Raw genomic sequence first — 16860 nt, forward strand, 5'->3', positions numbered from 1 at the left:
TAGCGTAGTGATTAGTGCAAGTTCGAGTCTTTTGACAGACTCGTTCATTCAAATCTCGTTCATTAAAATGAACTTATCTTTTTTTGAGTCATTTCGTTAATTTCGTTCATTTGAACTAGGCTGGTTATTGTGGCGCTGCAGCCGTCTAGTGGGCGATTAAAAAACAGCGCCGTTCTCAAACACGGAAGGCTGCCTGGCTTGCTTTATTTGACAAAGTATAATACACAAATTCACCTCTTGATTACTGTATGCCATCCATTATGTAACCCCCCCCCTGGGCCCACAACCAAATTCAAACCATGTAAAAACCACAGATATATGTTGTCTATATGCAATCCACTACTCCGGCTAAATCCTTCCATTTTCACAATCTTTCCCGAGTATACAACCAGACCAGCCATATAAAAGCTTACGTATATTATTACTATCATCATCCCTGAACACATTAGGTCCGGATTCTGCAGACAGAAAAACACACATGAGCACATCACTCCCAAACACTGCCAGGTTGTTCACCATCACGAGCTGTGAAACAACAGCACGGCTCTGTTAAAGAAAACAGAAAAGTTACGTTGCCTTCTCTGACGGACCTGGATCAGCTGTTAACTGTTTACAGGGCTAATGCTAACATTGCTATGTGGCTGTGTTTTAATGTTTTAATGACCGAGTCTGTTTGTTTTGGAGAGGAGATGACCTCTGAGGTAATTCGGCTCCAGGTAGAACGTTGTCAGGGCTCTGAAGTGGAGCGGACCCAGAACAACTCTCATCAGCTGTTAGCTGTAATGTTAAACACTAGCAGGACTAAAGTTACGGTACAGCTGTGTTTAAACTATAACTTAGCACAATATTACTGCGCTGTAATAATGTTATGCTTTATTAAATGTCACATAATTAACAAAACAGCTATATAATGTCAGTCCAGTGACTGACAGCCGACCTGACTCTCATTCTCCGGCGCTGGCAGTCACTCAGCCTGCCGAGTGAACGAAAGACTGAGGAGGACCCATGTGAGCGGTGAACGAGTCATTCATTCATGCTCCACAGTAGCTGTCACATGACAAATGAACGACTCAGACCTAGAGACCCACAGTTCAGAGTCGTGAACTAATCACTTCTGTTTCCTGTGCTGCCCGCTTACCACAGCCCTGTAGCTGAGCTGTCACGTGACAAATGAACGACTCAAACAGACCCACAGTTGAGAGTCGTGAATTAATCAATACTGTTTCCTGTGCTGACGGAGCCCATGCAGCTACCAAAAACACCATTAAAATCCAAAAACAACAAGAACCCCAAAACCATGATGTGAAGGTTTTGTTACACGTACTTACTGTAACGAGAGTGGTTGTTGCCAACTGGAGTAATTGCCACCTCTGATCTGCTGTCCGTTGACTTCGCTCCGTGTGTGTTTAAAGCTGCTCAGCTGAGACACACCAGAGGGAAGAGACTGCAGCCTGATTATAATTAATTAAGCTTGGCGCAGTAACCATTTATGAACAGTAAATTGTAAATAAATGCAAATTGTAGTTTGTTACTCATTTCAGAGTTTCTACATTGAATTAATTTACTTGGAAACTAAACCACAATAACACTAGAAGCAAGAATTAAATGGGTTTTGGTTTAATAAGCAAAATTGATCTACCCACAGGCCGCTAAGTGTAACTGCTTTGTTGCATTAGATGTGTTTCTATCATTAGAAGAAAAAGACATTCATCACATCATTACTTTACATTTGCCCAGCCCCCTTCCAGTACAAGGCAGTGGACGAGGACAGCAATGCTCATTAAATGTGCAGACCTCGGACAGTCATGATGCTTGCAGGTTTCCTCTTTTTGCTCCCTCTCACAGGTAAGCTGGGATAATTGTGTATGATGCATGCAGGTGTACACGGAGTAATGTTTTGCAGTTTGGTTAAACTTTTAATTCCTCATCATTTTTTCTGCTTGTTAATTTAAAGAAAAATGTCAGTGTAAGGGACATGAAATGTTGGCTGATCATCCAATTTGCTATCCTCTTTAATTGATACAAACTAGCTTCAGTGTGTCCTGTTGACAAACTTGAATTCTAGGATTTTTGGAACTTAATATTTATGTGTCTGTTCACACAATTATATTATATTATATAATTAAAACCTTAACTGACATCTAGACATGCAGATAATTATGATTTTGTCTGTTGCCACCCCAACACAATAGAGTTTTGTTTTGTTTTGTTTTTGAGATTTGATTAAATGCCATTTTACAGGGCAGAGCCTCACAAACAAAATCCCATTCATCTCCATTGCTTTAGGGTAGATGCAGACATCTCTCAGAACCTGTTAAAACCACAACTATCTGCATAGCTATAGATAAATGAGAAAATATTTATTTAGTAAATTGGGTTCTGACCATATTTGCTTTTCAAAATGACATGTTTTAAGCAAAATATAAGATTCATATGGTTTCAACATAGTTTTCTGAGAGGCTGATTGAGTCAAGCTGGATACGACCAGGAAGTTTTAGGACACCAGCCAAGGCAACACCCTGGGCAATATCAAAACCTTAAGCGATTACAATATATTTAATCCACACTCAAAAAGTAAACCTTACCGTCCTGATTTTAAAAGAAAGATCCCAGATGAGACCCAATATTTGTTACATCACAGTGGCATCCAGGAAAGTGGGACCAACAAATAAATTGAATTCTAAATTGGGTGGAAAGAATCAGAGGATGGGCGGAGAACAGTTCAAGAATAAATCAAATATTTTGTTGTTAACTTAAGAACACTACAATCAACTGAAAACAATCTCCTCTAAAATGGGAGGTGAAAAGTGTCATTAAAGGTAACTCAAGACACAGGATAAATGGCAACCAAGTGAACAATCATCAATTACCCTAACAGATCAACCTACCACACGCTACATACCCCAGCTCCCTGGGGACAAGCAACACAGCTCGGTTAGAGCAAACACATGCGGCATCCACACAGCCACCGGCATCTACATAATGCACTCCAACAACCTTTTTTCTCCCACTGAGCTTGGTGTGGTCTCAGCGCACACCTGAAGTCACTGTTTTTAACCATTGTGGATGCTTTTTGAAGCTTTTTGTGTGTAGTAATTAAACTAAAATATATATTACTTGTATAAGCAGTAAACAGAAAAAGTATTTCAACAAAGTATACATTGTCTGTTGTAAATGGCCTGACGTTAAAATTACCGGCCCAAAGTATTATTCCAGTTGAGTTTACTAGAATTGCATTCCTGTCCTTGAATTACACAACATGTATTTGGAGATGGATACCAAATGGAAACCCTATTTAGATAGTAAATTAGTGCAAAAATGCTCACATTTAATAAATAATTAGTTATCTGTCCATTAGTGGACTGATGACAACCGGCAGTCCTGCCAACATTCATCTCATAATGGCCTTTCAGTGACCACAATCACTGGATAATCAGATATTTGTGAGCTGGTGTTTTTCAAGGCTTGATAATATATTCAGAAGCAGCTAACCACACAGATTAATGTTTGTCATTTCTTCTAAATTATATGTAATGAAGAACACACACAGTAAATCAGAATTTCAAAGTCGATTGCAAATGGATCAGTTCACACAATTATAAAAAACCTTAACTGGTATCTAGCAACCCAGAATATTATTCTTTTAGTTTTTTGTATTTTTTTTCTTGCCACCCTAATACAATATAAGTTAATGGGGTTTTGTTTGTGATACTCACAGCATTCCAAATAAAACAAAAATGCCATCAAAATGTCTTCCTAAAAACTATTCACATTGTGTGGTATGTGGATAATTCAGTGGAACAGGGACACTGTTCCTGGAAATGTTGCTGTTGAATTTTGTAATTGCCATTTAACAGTACGGTGAGCTTCACAAACAAAATCCCATTCACCTCCATTGTTTTAGGGTAGAGCCAAATAATTTGGATATGGATAGATGGATATTTCAAAAGCAGTTAAAACCACAACTATCTGCATATATAAAAATATTAATATTTCTTTGTTTTTCAAATACACTTGCAAAACTGCTACAACTGAATCAAGTTGAGTCACGGTAAATCAAAGTGGTATTAGTAAGACTGTCCTCAGCACATCGTGTCACAACTACCCTTCCCAAGTTGATTCTATGTTTTAAATAACTAATAAATGTTGTCAACACTTCGTTCTATGTAGGAAATCACGACATGTGTGTGAAAAGAAAACATATTGACAACAAAGATATACTCTTTTCTTTCAGGTGGAAGTACCTCCAATTATACAGAGCGACCTCAACTTCTCGATTATCAACAGAACTTCAATCAGAGCTTTGAGGAAAGTATGTAGAGGAAGCAAACACTCCAAAAGTATCTTGGATGTTGTGTGTTCTGTTATGAATGCATGACAATTGGCTTGGTTTGACGTTAAAGATTCCCAGCCTGATTTTTTTATTCCAGTCCAGGCTTGGGTTTAAAAAACGAGAAAATTGCACCTCTGTCCTTGATTTGAACACCATTCATTTTTATGTATAGCAGATGGCTCATAAATGGAAACCCTATTTAGACTTAAATTCCTGAAAAATGCTCACATTTAATAAATCATTAAAGTGTACTAATGACATAAAAGTTGGCACCACTGCCAACACCTATCTCATAACAGCCTATCAGTGGATAGACACCAATCACTGGATATTACTGTAGATATTGGTGAGTTGGTGTTTTTCAAGGTTTGATAATACATTCAGAAGCAGTAGATTGCTGCACTAACAGATGTTTGTCATTTCCTCTAAATTATAAGTAATGATGAACACACACAGTAACTCTGATGTACAGACAATCAAAAACAAAAACATAAAACTCTGAAGTTCTAATTTAAAAGCAAAGATAAGAGCATGGAAGTCAAATGTCTTTATTTTTTTGCTTTCAACTATAAACTCAGAATGTATCTTGATATTCTTCCAGTAAATAGCGATTCCTCTGAGGGTAAATGTGGTTATCAGGATGTTTTGAACTACCTCAACCTGACCAAAAATAATGATCTGTACACCATGGCCCGGCCTGTTATAAACTACACAACGACTACAAATGTATACCTCCAAATGCTGGTCCATAGCATCCTAGATGTGGTAAGTTTTAAATTATACTTTACATTTTGTGTCATTTTTTTTTTCTTTTTAATGTTAATAATTATTTCTGAAATTAAATTTTGAAATTAAATTATATGATATTTTGTGAAAATCATGGCCATGTGCCCTGGTTTTTGTTTTGGATATAGTATAGTATAGTAGCCATATGCTAGCACTCTAAAACTAACAAAAGCTCCCAACTTCTGCACTTTCTTGGCTTTTATATGTAACCAAACTAACTGTCAGCCATATAAATCGAAACATTACACCTTAAATAATGTTACAAACTCACTTGAGTGCTGTGACAAAGCTTATGTAGCTGTCTTTAAGCATTGTTACTGTAGATGTAGGGGCTCACTTTTGTTATTAGATAAAAATTAGAATCTCGTTTTCAGATAATTTCATATTTCTACTACTTTCATGATACAACATACATACAAGTTGGTAGATTTTATTTGCTGTGAAAATGAAAATGTAGCCATTGAAGGTACAACTCAGAAGAATAAATGCAACTTTATTGTCTCATCGGGTTGTCTGTAGTAAAGCTGATTGGCTGATCCAGATAACTGTCGTTTGTTTCCTCAAAGTTACATATGAAGTCAGATTTTTGTCAACTTGTATGATATGTTAAAACCAGTATAGCACAATGTTTTTTGATTGTGTAGCCGTGTTTATGGTTATCTTATGACGATGTTAATTGTGAAAGATTTTCACAAATATTGCATTTCTTTTCTCATAGAAGGAGACTGACCAGACTTTTGTTCCTTACATTTGGATTTATATGGTGAGTTGTGCCTGAGATGGACAGCACTTTTTGATCATTCTCACATGTTCATGTTAAGTGGAAACTCAAATGATTTCCATTCTTTTCATCTTTTCTTTGTCTTTCTCTCCTTTCTTTTTTCCTTACCCCCTTCCTCTCTCATTTTCCTGTGTAGGCGTGGCAAAATGAACACATTTACTGGAAACCAGAGGACTTTTGTGGGCTTAGTAGTATGTCAGTTCCTATTGATAGATTGTGGAGGCCTGATATAACTATTGAAGAGATGTACGTTTTATTGTGTTTGCATGTCACATATTCATTCTCAACAGTTACTGTTTAGAAATGACACAAAAACTGAAGTATTTCGATGCCACAACATTTATACAGGTTTTAAATGTGTTGATTATTTCAAATATTATGTATTACATATATGTATTTTTAATGTAAAATGCTTTGTGAAAGTCTGAAACAATCAAAACTAATCAAGATTTAACTAAGCCATATGCACTAATGGAGAAATGTAATGGTGCATCCATTAAACATATAGCATCTTGGGTTTGAAATATATGTTAACACTAAACTATCGCACATCAAATTAGTGTAATTATTGTATACGTTGAGAATGAGTAATACATAGGTACGGGAATAAGAAAGTAACAACTTTGTGTGGGGACTTAAAATACGCTGCAAATATTTTTGTAACTCCTGAATACTTACTGAATACTATAAATTACAGCAGAATGAAATATTGTTACTACACTGAACAAAATTATAAACGCAAAACTTTTGTTTTTGCCCCCATTCATCATATGCTGATCTTAAAGATCTAAAAATTTCTCTGTGTACACAAAAGGCCTATTTCTATCAAATATTTTTCACAAATCTGTCAAAATCTGTGTTAGTGAGCACTTCCCCTTTTCCTAGATAATCCATCCAGCTCACAGCTGTGGCATATCAAGATGCTGATCAGACAGCATGGGTACAGGTGTGCCTTAGGCTGGCCACAATAAAAGGCCACTCGAAAATGTGCAGTTTTGCTGTATTGAAGGAGTCCGAAGGGGACGGAAACCAGTCAGTATCTGGTGTGACCACCATTTGCCTCACGCAGTGCAACACATCTCCTTCGCATAGAGTTGATCAGGTTGTTGATTGTGGCCTGTGGAATGCTGGTCCACTCCTCTTCAATGGCTGTGCGAAGTTGCAGTCAGGTCGAGACCCCGATGAGGAGGAAGAGCTCATGATGAATGGGGGCAAAAACAAAAGTGTTGTGTTTATAATTTTGGTCAGTGCAGATAACAAGACAGGAAAAGTGGGGAAAACAGGTAAGTGTGCCGACGCAATAAAATGCAATAAAATAATGAAATACAAATAAAATTATTTAGCCATGCAAATGCCTAAACATGTTCTTTTAAAGATCAAGATGACTTATTCCAGGAATTGATTTTGAGTTTTGAGGTTATTGTTTGGTGATCTCACCTGTGTTAATCACCCTGCCTGTGTTTGTGTGATGGTCATCGTTACTGCCCAGTGTTTGCCTGTAACGTTAATGCATTTTTGGTTTCTATTTAGTATGTATTGGGTAATCATTTATAAAGTACTTTATTCAATGGCCTTCCTAACTGCAAATTTGTTACCCCCTTATTCCCTATACTTCTTTCATGAACTACTGTTGGTAGACCCAGTTCCCCTTCGAGGGAACTCGAACTGCGTCGGTGACGACACTATGGGAACGCCTCTGGGCGTGGCAGGGCTGAAATCATAAATGAAACTACTCCAATCCTGTTGGCGTTGCTAGAACAGTAGCGTGTGACGGCGTAACTGGAGGTGTATATAAGCACACCGGCACACCGGACACATTAGCTTTTTTCTATTCAGCAGGCACTCTGGCATGTTCAAGACTACTCAGGAAAAAAAACCACGAGACCTGGAAGGAGAAGCAGAGGAGATGGCTGGTGAGCAGTTCAGGCAGTGTGTTTTTCCATGCCCGCGCTACATCACGGCTGGGGACACTCATGCCCTGTGTGTTTCCTGTCTGGCGATGCCGCATGTCCAGGCAAGTCTCAAGTGTGAGGCCCTGCCCCTGAGGGTGCTGAGGCTCCCAGCGCGACATCTCCGAGGGCATCGGGACTGCCAAGGCTTTTTCCCGTTCATCGTCTGCTGGCTCCGACTCCCCTCTTCCCCGTTCGGGAGCCTGTTTTTCGGCTTCTCCCGCTCGAGGTGTGAGCCCGGAGAGGCTGCGGCTGTACGGTTCTGAGGAGCTGGATGTGCTCAGCATTATGGAGGAGGCGAGGAGGCGAGCACGCGCCGTCCTGCCTGCCCCGAAGGGCCGCAGTCGGGAGGCGCTCGGGCTCACACACCGCGGGTTATCGGCGTTTTTTCCCTGGCGGACCTCCACTTCAGGGTGCCACCGGGGACCTACGCATAAAACTGGCCACTATTGTCTCGTGGGTCCTGTGGATGGCTACAGGCTGCAGTTCCGGGTCGGCCCCCCCAGATTCAACGGGGTGGTCTGGAGATCTGCGGTACCTGAACCAATCTGTGAGGAGATTCAGGTTCAAGATACTCACCATCCCCGCCATCGTCAGCCACATCCAATCCGAGGATTGGGTTGTCACGATAGATCTGCGAGACGCATATTTCCACATCTCCATCCGTCCCTCTCACAGGAAGTTCCTGTGGTTCGCCTTCAGGGGCGCAGCGTACCAGTATCGGGTTCTTCCATTCGGCCTAGCACTCTCCTCTTGCACGTTCACCAAATGCATGGGTGCAGCTCTGGTCCCGATGAGACTCTGTTGTGCTGATGCCCGCCCAATGGACTACGTTCCTAGGGGTGGTGTGGGACTCGACGACAACGCGGGCCCACCTGTTGCCTGCAAGCGTCGGGTCCATTGTGTCCTCAGTGACCAGAGTGAAGCTAGGCCGCACCATCACCGTGAAACACTTTCAGAGGGTGTTGGGTCTCATGGCGGCAGCGTCCAGCGTAATCCCGTCTGGCCTTCTACACATGAGAGCCCTGCAGTGATGGTTAAAATCCAAGGGGTTCTCCCCGAGGGGAAATCCGTTCCGTCTGATACGGGTTACGAGCAGGTGCCTTCGTTCCCTGTCAGTATGGAGGAAACCTTGGTTCCTGTCCCAGGGTCCCGTGTTGGGAGCGTCATGTCGCCGGACAATTATTTCGACAGACGCCTCACTCACGGGGTGGGGCGCGGTCATGGACGGCCACTTGGCGAGAGGCTCCTGGCAGGAGCATCATTTGCCTGGAAATGTTGGCGGTTTTCAGAGCTCTGAGGAGGTTCCTGCCCGCTCTCCGCGGTCGCCACGTCCTTGTCAGGACCGACAACACGGCAGTGGTGGCCTATTTGAATCACCAGGGGGGTCTGCACTCGTGCCCATGCAAGCTGGCACATCAGATCCTCCTGTGGTCCCAGCAGAGACTGCTGTCTCTCAGAGCGACCCAGACCCAGAATCAACCCCAAGGTGGTGGAGTTATTGTGCGAAAGGTTCGGCCCTATAGACGTGGATCTGTTTGCGTCTCAAGAGACTACGCACTGTCCACTGTGGTTTTCCCTCTCATCCCCAGCCCCGCTAGGGCTGGATGCCATGGTGCAGACGTGGCCGAGGCGCCGTCTGTATGCTTTTCCCCCAGTTGCTCTGCTCCCGGGGGTTCTGGAGCGGGTCCGTCAGGACAGTGTCAGCCTACTGCTAGTATCCCCGTTTTGGCCGGCCCAAGTGTGGTTCTCGGACATAATATCACTCCTGGAGGGCCCGCCATGGCAGGTCCCTCTGAGGAGGTACCTGCTGTCTCAGGCGGAGGGCCAGGTCTTTCACCCTTGCCCCGCCCTGTGGAGACTGTGGGTCTGGCCCCTGAGGGGGTCCAGTTCCTTGAGGCGCCTGACCCTTAAGATTGCCTTTCTCCTCGCTATCACCTCTCTGAGGAGGGTGGGGGTTCTCCAGGCACTTTCGGTTTCTCCTCAATGCCTGGAGTTTTCCCCGGGTAGGGTCAGAGCCATCCTGCACCCCTGTTCGGGCTATGTCCCTAAGGTTCCGTCCAGGTTGGCAGGGTCTACGGTGCTGCAGGTGTTTCATCCCCCACCTCATGTGACGGCGGAGGACGGGAGACTTCATCTGCTCTGACCGGGCAGAGCAGATGAGTGAGTATTTACACTCTGAGGTCCTCCCAGTGGAGGAAAGCAGACCAGTTGCTGGTGTGTTTCGGGTCCCCCAAGGCTGGGCTCCCCGCTTCTAAACACACGATCAGCAACTGGATTGTTCAGACTATTTCCCTGGCCTATCAGGTGCGCGGGTTACGTTCACCTATGGCCGTAAGGGCACACTCTACTCGAGGCATAGCGGCCTCTAGGGCCCTCCTCGCAGGGGCTTCGCTCCAGGATTTGTGTGAGGCAGCTGGCTGGGCCACTCCTCACACTTTCATCCGGTTTTACAGTCTGGACCTTCCTTCTGCACCCGGCACCCGTGCACTCTCCTCTTAGTCGTGCCTACTGGTTACTGCACGCTGGGGGGCAGGCAGAGGCTTCGGCGTGGCATAGTGGGTATTCACGTTCCCATAGTGTCGTCACCGACGCATTTCGAGTTCCCTCAAAGGGGAATGTCTCGGGTTACGTATGTAACCCTTGTTCCCCGAGAAGGGGAACGAGACACTGCGTCGATACGCCACACCTTGCCCCGCCTGGAGTGCCTTGCTTCATAGCAAAGAGCTAATGTGTCTGGTGTGCCGGCGTGCTTATATACGCCTCCAGTTACGCCGTCACACGCTACCGTTCTAGCAACGGCTAGGATTGGAGTAGTTTCATTCATGATTTCAGCCCTGCCACGCCCAGAGGCGTTCCCATAGTGTCGTCACCGACGCAGTGTCTCGTTCCCCTTCTCGGGGAACAAGGGTTACATACGTAACCCGAGACGTTATTACAGTAATTCAGTAGTACTATCCTGTGTGTACAAAATATATAATATAAAATGTTGGAACAGGCTGAAATATGACATTGTCACATTGTGTGGATAGTGTATTTATAGAAACAAAAAGGTAAATTAGAGAAAAATAAAGAGGTTAAGACATAGTTAATTGCATCATACTGTATGTTACTTAGATTTATTTGTATGGTATGATTGAACTTTAATTTGAAGCATAAAGCTTTTGACATAATGTATGTTTGTTCTCATATAGGACAGAAATGGATAAAGCTCCCCCAAGTCCTTATATCAGAATATTTTGGAACGGTTGGGTTGTACGTCTGAATGATATGGTTCTGGTCAGCACATGCAAGATGCAAGTTTACAAATTCCCTTTCGACATTCAGAGCTGCAACATATCTTTCAAATCTGCCATACACCACGGTGAGCATGTAACCTGTTGTGTTTAAATATTTCTAGACATTCACCAAAAATGTTTTGCTGTAGTGCCACATGAGCACACACCAGCAGATGCCACCACATACATTCCTTCTTTGTTGACCTAATAAGAAACCTCACTGTATTTATTTTTTTTATCTCCCACCTCAGTCAAGGAAATACAGCTTGTTCAGGAGATCAGCGATCCATCGATGTCAGAGTGGTCTCATGATTTGCCGACTGTGTATGAGTGGCTGTTAATGAGAATGAACACCACCACCAAAAGTGTCAACACTTTAGGCTTTGAACAAAGCACAATTGTTTACACTGTAAGTATTTCTGGATACAAACACACAGTGGTGGAAACTATTGAGCTGGGACACCTCTGTTATCTGAGAGCAGGTGTTTTACCACTCTATGTAGCATGTCCTACTCCTCATCTTAAGATTTCCAAACAAATAGCAAATCAGGACAAAAGTTACAATTGATTTAATAAAGGATCTATAAAACATAGTCATAACCGTTTAGTCCACGTTAAAAGAGTTAAGTTTCCTCGGTAAAAACAGAAGTTGACCAATAGAATGGGGAGCATGTATTTCCCTTTTTTTGAGATGGCTGTAAAGGAGGCTAATGTGAGTGTAGCTTCCTCCATCCCTCTGTTGCTCCTATTGCAAACTGCATGGGCTTTTTTTGCAATGGGAACAACAGTAGTTTTTTCCTAGGACATGGTTACCCTCTGTACATCTGTATTCAGAGAAGTATGAAAGATGTAGTGTGGTGTGTGATATTGCAAAGTTGGCTGGCGCAGGCATAGTAGGAACATCAAAGAGGCCATGACAGCCATATGGTCATATGCCCTGCAGCCACAGTGGCCTCAATGTGCTGCCTGCACTGCCTCCACCTGATTTTGTTGTTTTCTCCTCTGCTTCTTTCCTGTTAATACGTTTTAGACATCATGAATTCTTATTAGGCAACACTAAGTGAAGCAAACAGTTTCCTTTTTTAACGTATAGGAGTAGGAAGATCAACCACCTGACCATTAAAAATAATTTCACAGATCTCCATGAAGAGACGGTCCCTCCTCTACGTTGTCAATTTCTTGTTGCCTGTCCTGTTCTTCTTGTGTCTGGACTTGTCCTCCTTCCTGATCTCAGACAGAGGGGGCGAAAAGCTCAGCTTCAAGGTCACTGTGCTGCTTGCTGTCACTGTGTTACAACTTATTCTGAATGAAATTCTGCCTTCCTCATCAAACAGGATTCCACTTATAGGTAAAGAAGCTCAGAGTACAGAGCATATGCTGACTCAGTGTGTAGATATTTGTCCACATTAATAATGCTGCCTCCTCCCTTTAGCAACCTACTGTATTGGGAGTTTTGCATTGATGATGCTCAGCCTCCTGGAGACGATTTTGGTGATGCATCTGATGGAGAAAGACTCTGCATCCCAAGACGAGGCAAACAAAGACCAAAGCCTGAGTGAGGACTGTGGGGACAAACGAGGCAAAGTCACCTTCCACAATTGTTCCACAAAAGCATAGATTTCTACGTGTTGTTCAGTTTACTACTGTTACTATTTTATTTACCTGCTATAAATATAACACTATTTGAATATGCTTCAACCATCTTTGTGCGAAACTTTTCTTTTCAGATGAGAGGAAATGGACTCACTGTGTGTCTGTCTGTGATGTGTCTACTGGTGAAACTCCATCTGGACTGCTGTCAGTGGCCAAAGAGGTTAGAATTAATTAATATGGTTGGTTCACCCAAATGAAATACCAAACAAAAAGGGAAAAGTCTATAAAACGTTTGACAGTAGGCTCTTTGCATTAAAGACATGGATTCTGTTTCTGGAAGAAGACATTGCTGTTGAAGTTTCCCCATTCACTTAAATCTTAAGACTAACCCAAAAACTGTTTGCATGACATGATACCACAATGGTTAAGTGAGAAAATATGTTAATTTGTTATTTGGATGAACCAACCCTTTTAGGCCCCATCCACACTACTAAGTTTTGGTTTTAAAACGGAGACCTTTTGCTACGTTTGCACATCCCATCCAGACTAAAATGGCGCAAACGAAGACCTAAAACGGAGAAGTTTGGAAACGCTGCCAACCCCGCATTTCTGGAGGGCATTTTAGTGAAGACGGGCAAAAACAGAGGACTTTAGAAGCGATGACACAGACGCTCACACACAAAGCAGAAACACAATGCTACTGACAGTTTTTGACTTGGTATTTTTATTAAAATATTTTGTACCGTGCAAATAACACTTAATGCTTACAATTGTACTGTGTATGTAGCCGTATTTACTTTACGATGACTCCCAGTCTGTTTGCCGCCGCTTATTAACTCCTGTGTTACATTCAGTAACAGTCACTGCTCGTAATTGATTCATGCAAAAAAAGATCTGGTGTGGTTCTTCGTCTGCATTACTTTATTCTTTTCGACCAAATCTGTAACTACGGAAGACAGAGACCATCTGCTTCATGTTTACACCGGCACGCACATGCCCAGTGTACGTGAACGGCCACTAGATGTGCGTTTTCAGTCATTTTAATGTAGACGGAGATTAACTCTGATACGCAGCTAAAACGCTAGAGTGGACGGAGATCATATTTGTTGTAATTCTCCGTTTCTAAACTAAAACGGAGGAGTGTAGATGGGGCCTTAGTCTCATCACAACAGACACAAAAACCAGAATGTCAAATATAGCAGCTTGCTATCTTGTGTTTCGTAATTTCTTTAATAACCCGTTTACTAAACCACTTCTGCAGGGCAGCAGCAGCAAACTAATGGAGGACTCCCATGCCTTGGAGAAGCTCTCAGATGACCTTAGGCAGGTGGAGAAAACGCTGACTGTGCTTCTCAACAGCAGGAAGGAAGAAGGGAAACCTGGCTACTGGACCAGAGTGGCTAAAATAATCAACAAAGTCTTCCTCTTTGTCTATGTCACAGTGGCCAGTCTGTTTTTAGTTTGTATCTTTTTAAAATGGATCTATGCAGCAGACGAGTAGTGCTAAAGTTTAAAAACATGATTAAGTGTAAGCAGAGGTGGGTATAAGTTAGATTTACACCGTTACATGTACCCAAGTAACTTTTTTGAGTAAATTGTTGTTGTCAGAGTAGTTTTAATGTATCATACTTATACTCTTCATTTTTTACTCTTACTACATGCATCCACTTGTGCACGTGCAGCTAGTGCTGTCTCATCCCAGGGCATCCAATACCAATACTTTGTCAGACTTTCTCAAAGCGTCGGTATTTGACACCCTGTGCTGACTCTGAGCTGACAGAGATCGGTGTCTGTTGTGTTAATGCTAATATGTTTATTAATAAATAGCTACACACAGTTTAAAAACTCTTAAAAACTCTTCCTGCTTTCTGCCTTAATGTAAATATTCAAGCTAACAGTTTACAAGCAGTCTGCATTTAACTAGTCATGCTGGTGTAGCCAGATGAAGAAAGATGAAATTATGCACACAAAAAAAACTACCCTTATTTCATGTGGATGTGACTGTTATAGTGTTTCAACCACATATGATCTTCCCTGCAGCGTAAGGTAGTAACAACGTGCCCCAGTGCAGGCTGTTATGATGGGCCCTTGGGCTACACAGATACGAAGCACATGCACACACACACTGCGTTTGTGTCTAGAAGGGAACATTATATTGGCAAATTTGCGTGCCTTGTTTCCTCGTTTTGCACGGTTTAACAACAGATAAGATGCAGTAAATACCTAATTTAAAGCTCCTTAAATCAATTTCCTCCCATAATAACACATTCAATTCAACAGTTCTCTTTTTGTGCATCTCTTTCCAACACACACGCTGCTGCTGCAGCTGTGTTGCGTGCGCCTGGATGCAGCAGTCTAAAGCAAAGTACCATCATGTGATGGATTTTAGAGTCGGACTGTGTCACCTAGACTCTGCTAGTCTACTTGGCAGATTTTGCATTTCACCCGGTTTCTGGAGTCTTGTCGTCTTGTCACATGATCAAATAGTTCTTAAGATTGGGCAGCCATATAGTACATATTACCCAGCAATCATCACTGCATATGTGAGTTATGTGACACAAATAGCAAAGAAAATAAGATAAAAATGTATTCTGCTGAATCTGTGGAATCAATTTTTTTCCACTGTATACCTCATAGCCTACTGCTTGCTGCAGAAAATCTGTGGTGTCAGACACCACGGCAAAGGGGGAAATGCACATATGAGTGTATATATACTACTTGATCTTCATGGTCACTAAAGTTAGATGGGTATTGGGTGTTTACTGTTGATAGATGAGACCAAGAGATGTTTTTACCATTTAAATGACCATTATGGGCCCACAGTACAGTGCGGGCCCCAGTGCAGCTGCACTGTCTGCACTGTCTATACCTAAGCCCCTGGATCTTCCTCAGGTAAACTTGAAGAAGTGAACACACCTGTTTTTAATAGGCAATAAATTATGAAACATCACAGCATTATTGAGTAATTTGATTTGTTTGCCAAATCATAATTTAATATTGGGGATAGCAATAAAATAATTTATATTTTTAAACAGTCTTTACTTATTGGAATACTAACAGACTATAATATTAATGCAATACTTTGTAAGCACACTTGATGGATACGCACTGAGAATATTGTCCTGGTGTAAATGTGTCAGGTTGTCTAATCAGGAGATGATGACTTGTCATTTCATCACAAATAAATACAAGTGTATGTTCACTTCTTTACCTTTACCTGAGGAAGACATCTGAAATAATTATCGTCACATCCTCATCAAATAAAAAACTTGGGGAAAAATACAAATTGTTTAGTTTTCTTAAGTTACTCACTAAGTTTGTCACTACTCAAGTAATTTTTTAGTAAATACTTTTGTACTCTTACTCAAATAGTAATTTTGATGACCATTTGTACTTTTGAGTACAGTTTTGGGCTACTCTACCCACCGCTGAGTGTACGCTAATTTAACATACAAGGTAACGTATTTGTCATGTTACAACAGTGTTGTAAAACGAGATGCTGTTTGTTGTTCCCTTTAAACTACAAAGCAACGTTATAAGCAAAAATGATAAAATTAGATAAAGAAAACAAATTTGCATGGTGCAGTGCTGAGGATGAATTTTAGAATCTCAAGTGGATTTTTACACTTCTGTAGTCTGTATTCACACTTAGTTCAAGAAAAAAATTAGGAAATGTGTTATTAGCTGTTTAGATACATGTAGTCTATCAGTAGTGTTGTTTGCTGTTCTACACACTGCCATATATCTAACATATTTTCTGTATAAGCAGTCTGATTGTATTATAAAGTTCCCATAATATATATGCCTTTGATGTGTAATATGCACAATTCTCAGTCCATCAGATACATAATAAGATATATAACAAAATGCAAGTGTAGCATCTCATCTCAAGATTCTCATCAAGTTTTCTTCTTTATTTATTTGTTTGCTCATCTATTATAGTATATACCATATGCAAAACATAAGGCATGTAAATGTGTTTTTTGCTTCTATGGTTTGAGGAATTCCATGCTGTCTTTATGGGGTTTTTCCACATCCACATTGAAGCTACATTATGTATTCACATGATGGAATAAAAGTTTTATCTGGTTCTGAAAACTTGTATCAGACTTTGTGCTTCTGAAATAAACAATTAAGAAA

General features: G+C 41.6%; 1 protein-coding gene across 1 annotated transcript; it reads left to right on the forward strand.

The window, feature by feature from the left end:
• Positions 1 to 248: 248 nt before the first annotated feature.
• On the forward strand, positions 249 to 14221 carry LOC123983535 (5-hydroxytryptamine receptor 3A-like). The gene is made up of 10 exons (XM_046069792.1): positions 249 to 262; positions 4912 to 5098; positions 5838 to 5882; positions 6037 to 6146; positions 11044 to 11213; positions 11379 to 11536; positions 12265 to 12475; positions 12560 to 12737; positions 12883 to 12940; positions 13982 to 14221. The coding sequence occupies exons 1-10, from the start codon at positions 249 to 251 to the stop codon at positions 14219 to 14221; spliced, it is 1371 nt and encodes a 456-aa protein (XP_045925748.1).
• The last annotated feature ends 2639 nt before the right edge of the window (positions 14222 to 16860 follow it).

This window comes from Micropterus dolomieu, linkage group LG14, assembly GCF_021292245.1.
Source record: "Micropterus dolomieu isolate WLL.071019.BEF.003 ecotype Adirondacks linkage group LG14, ASM2129224v1, whole genome shotgun sequence".
In the NCBI taxonomy this organism is placed as follows: Eukaryota; Metazoa; Chordata; class Actinopteri; order Centrarchiformes; family Centrarchidae; genus Micropterus; species Micropterus dolomieu.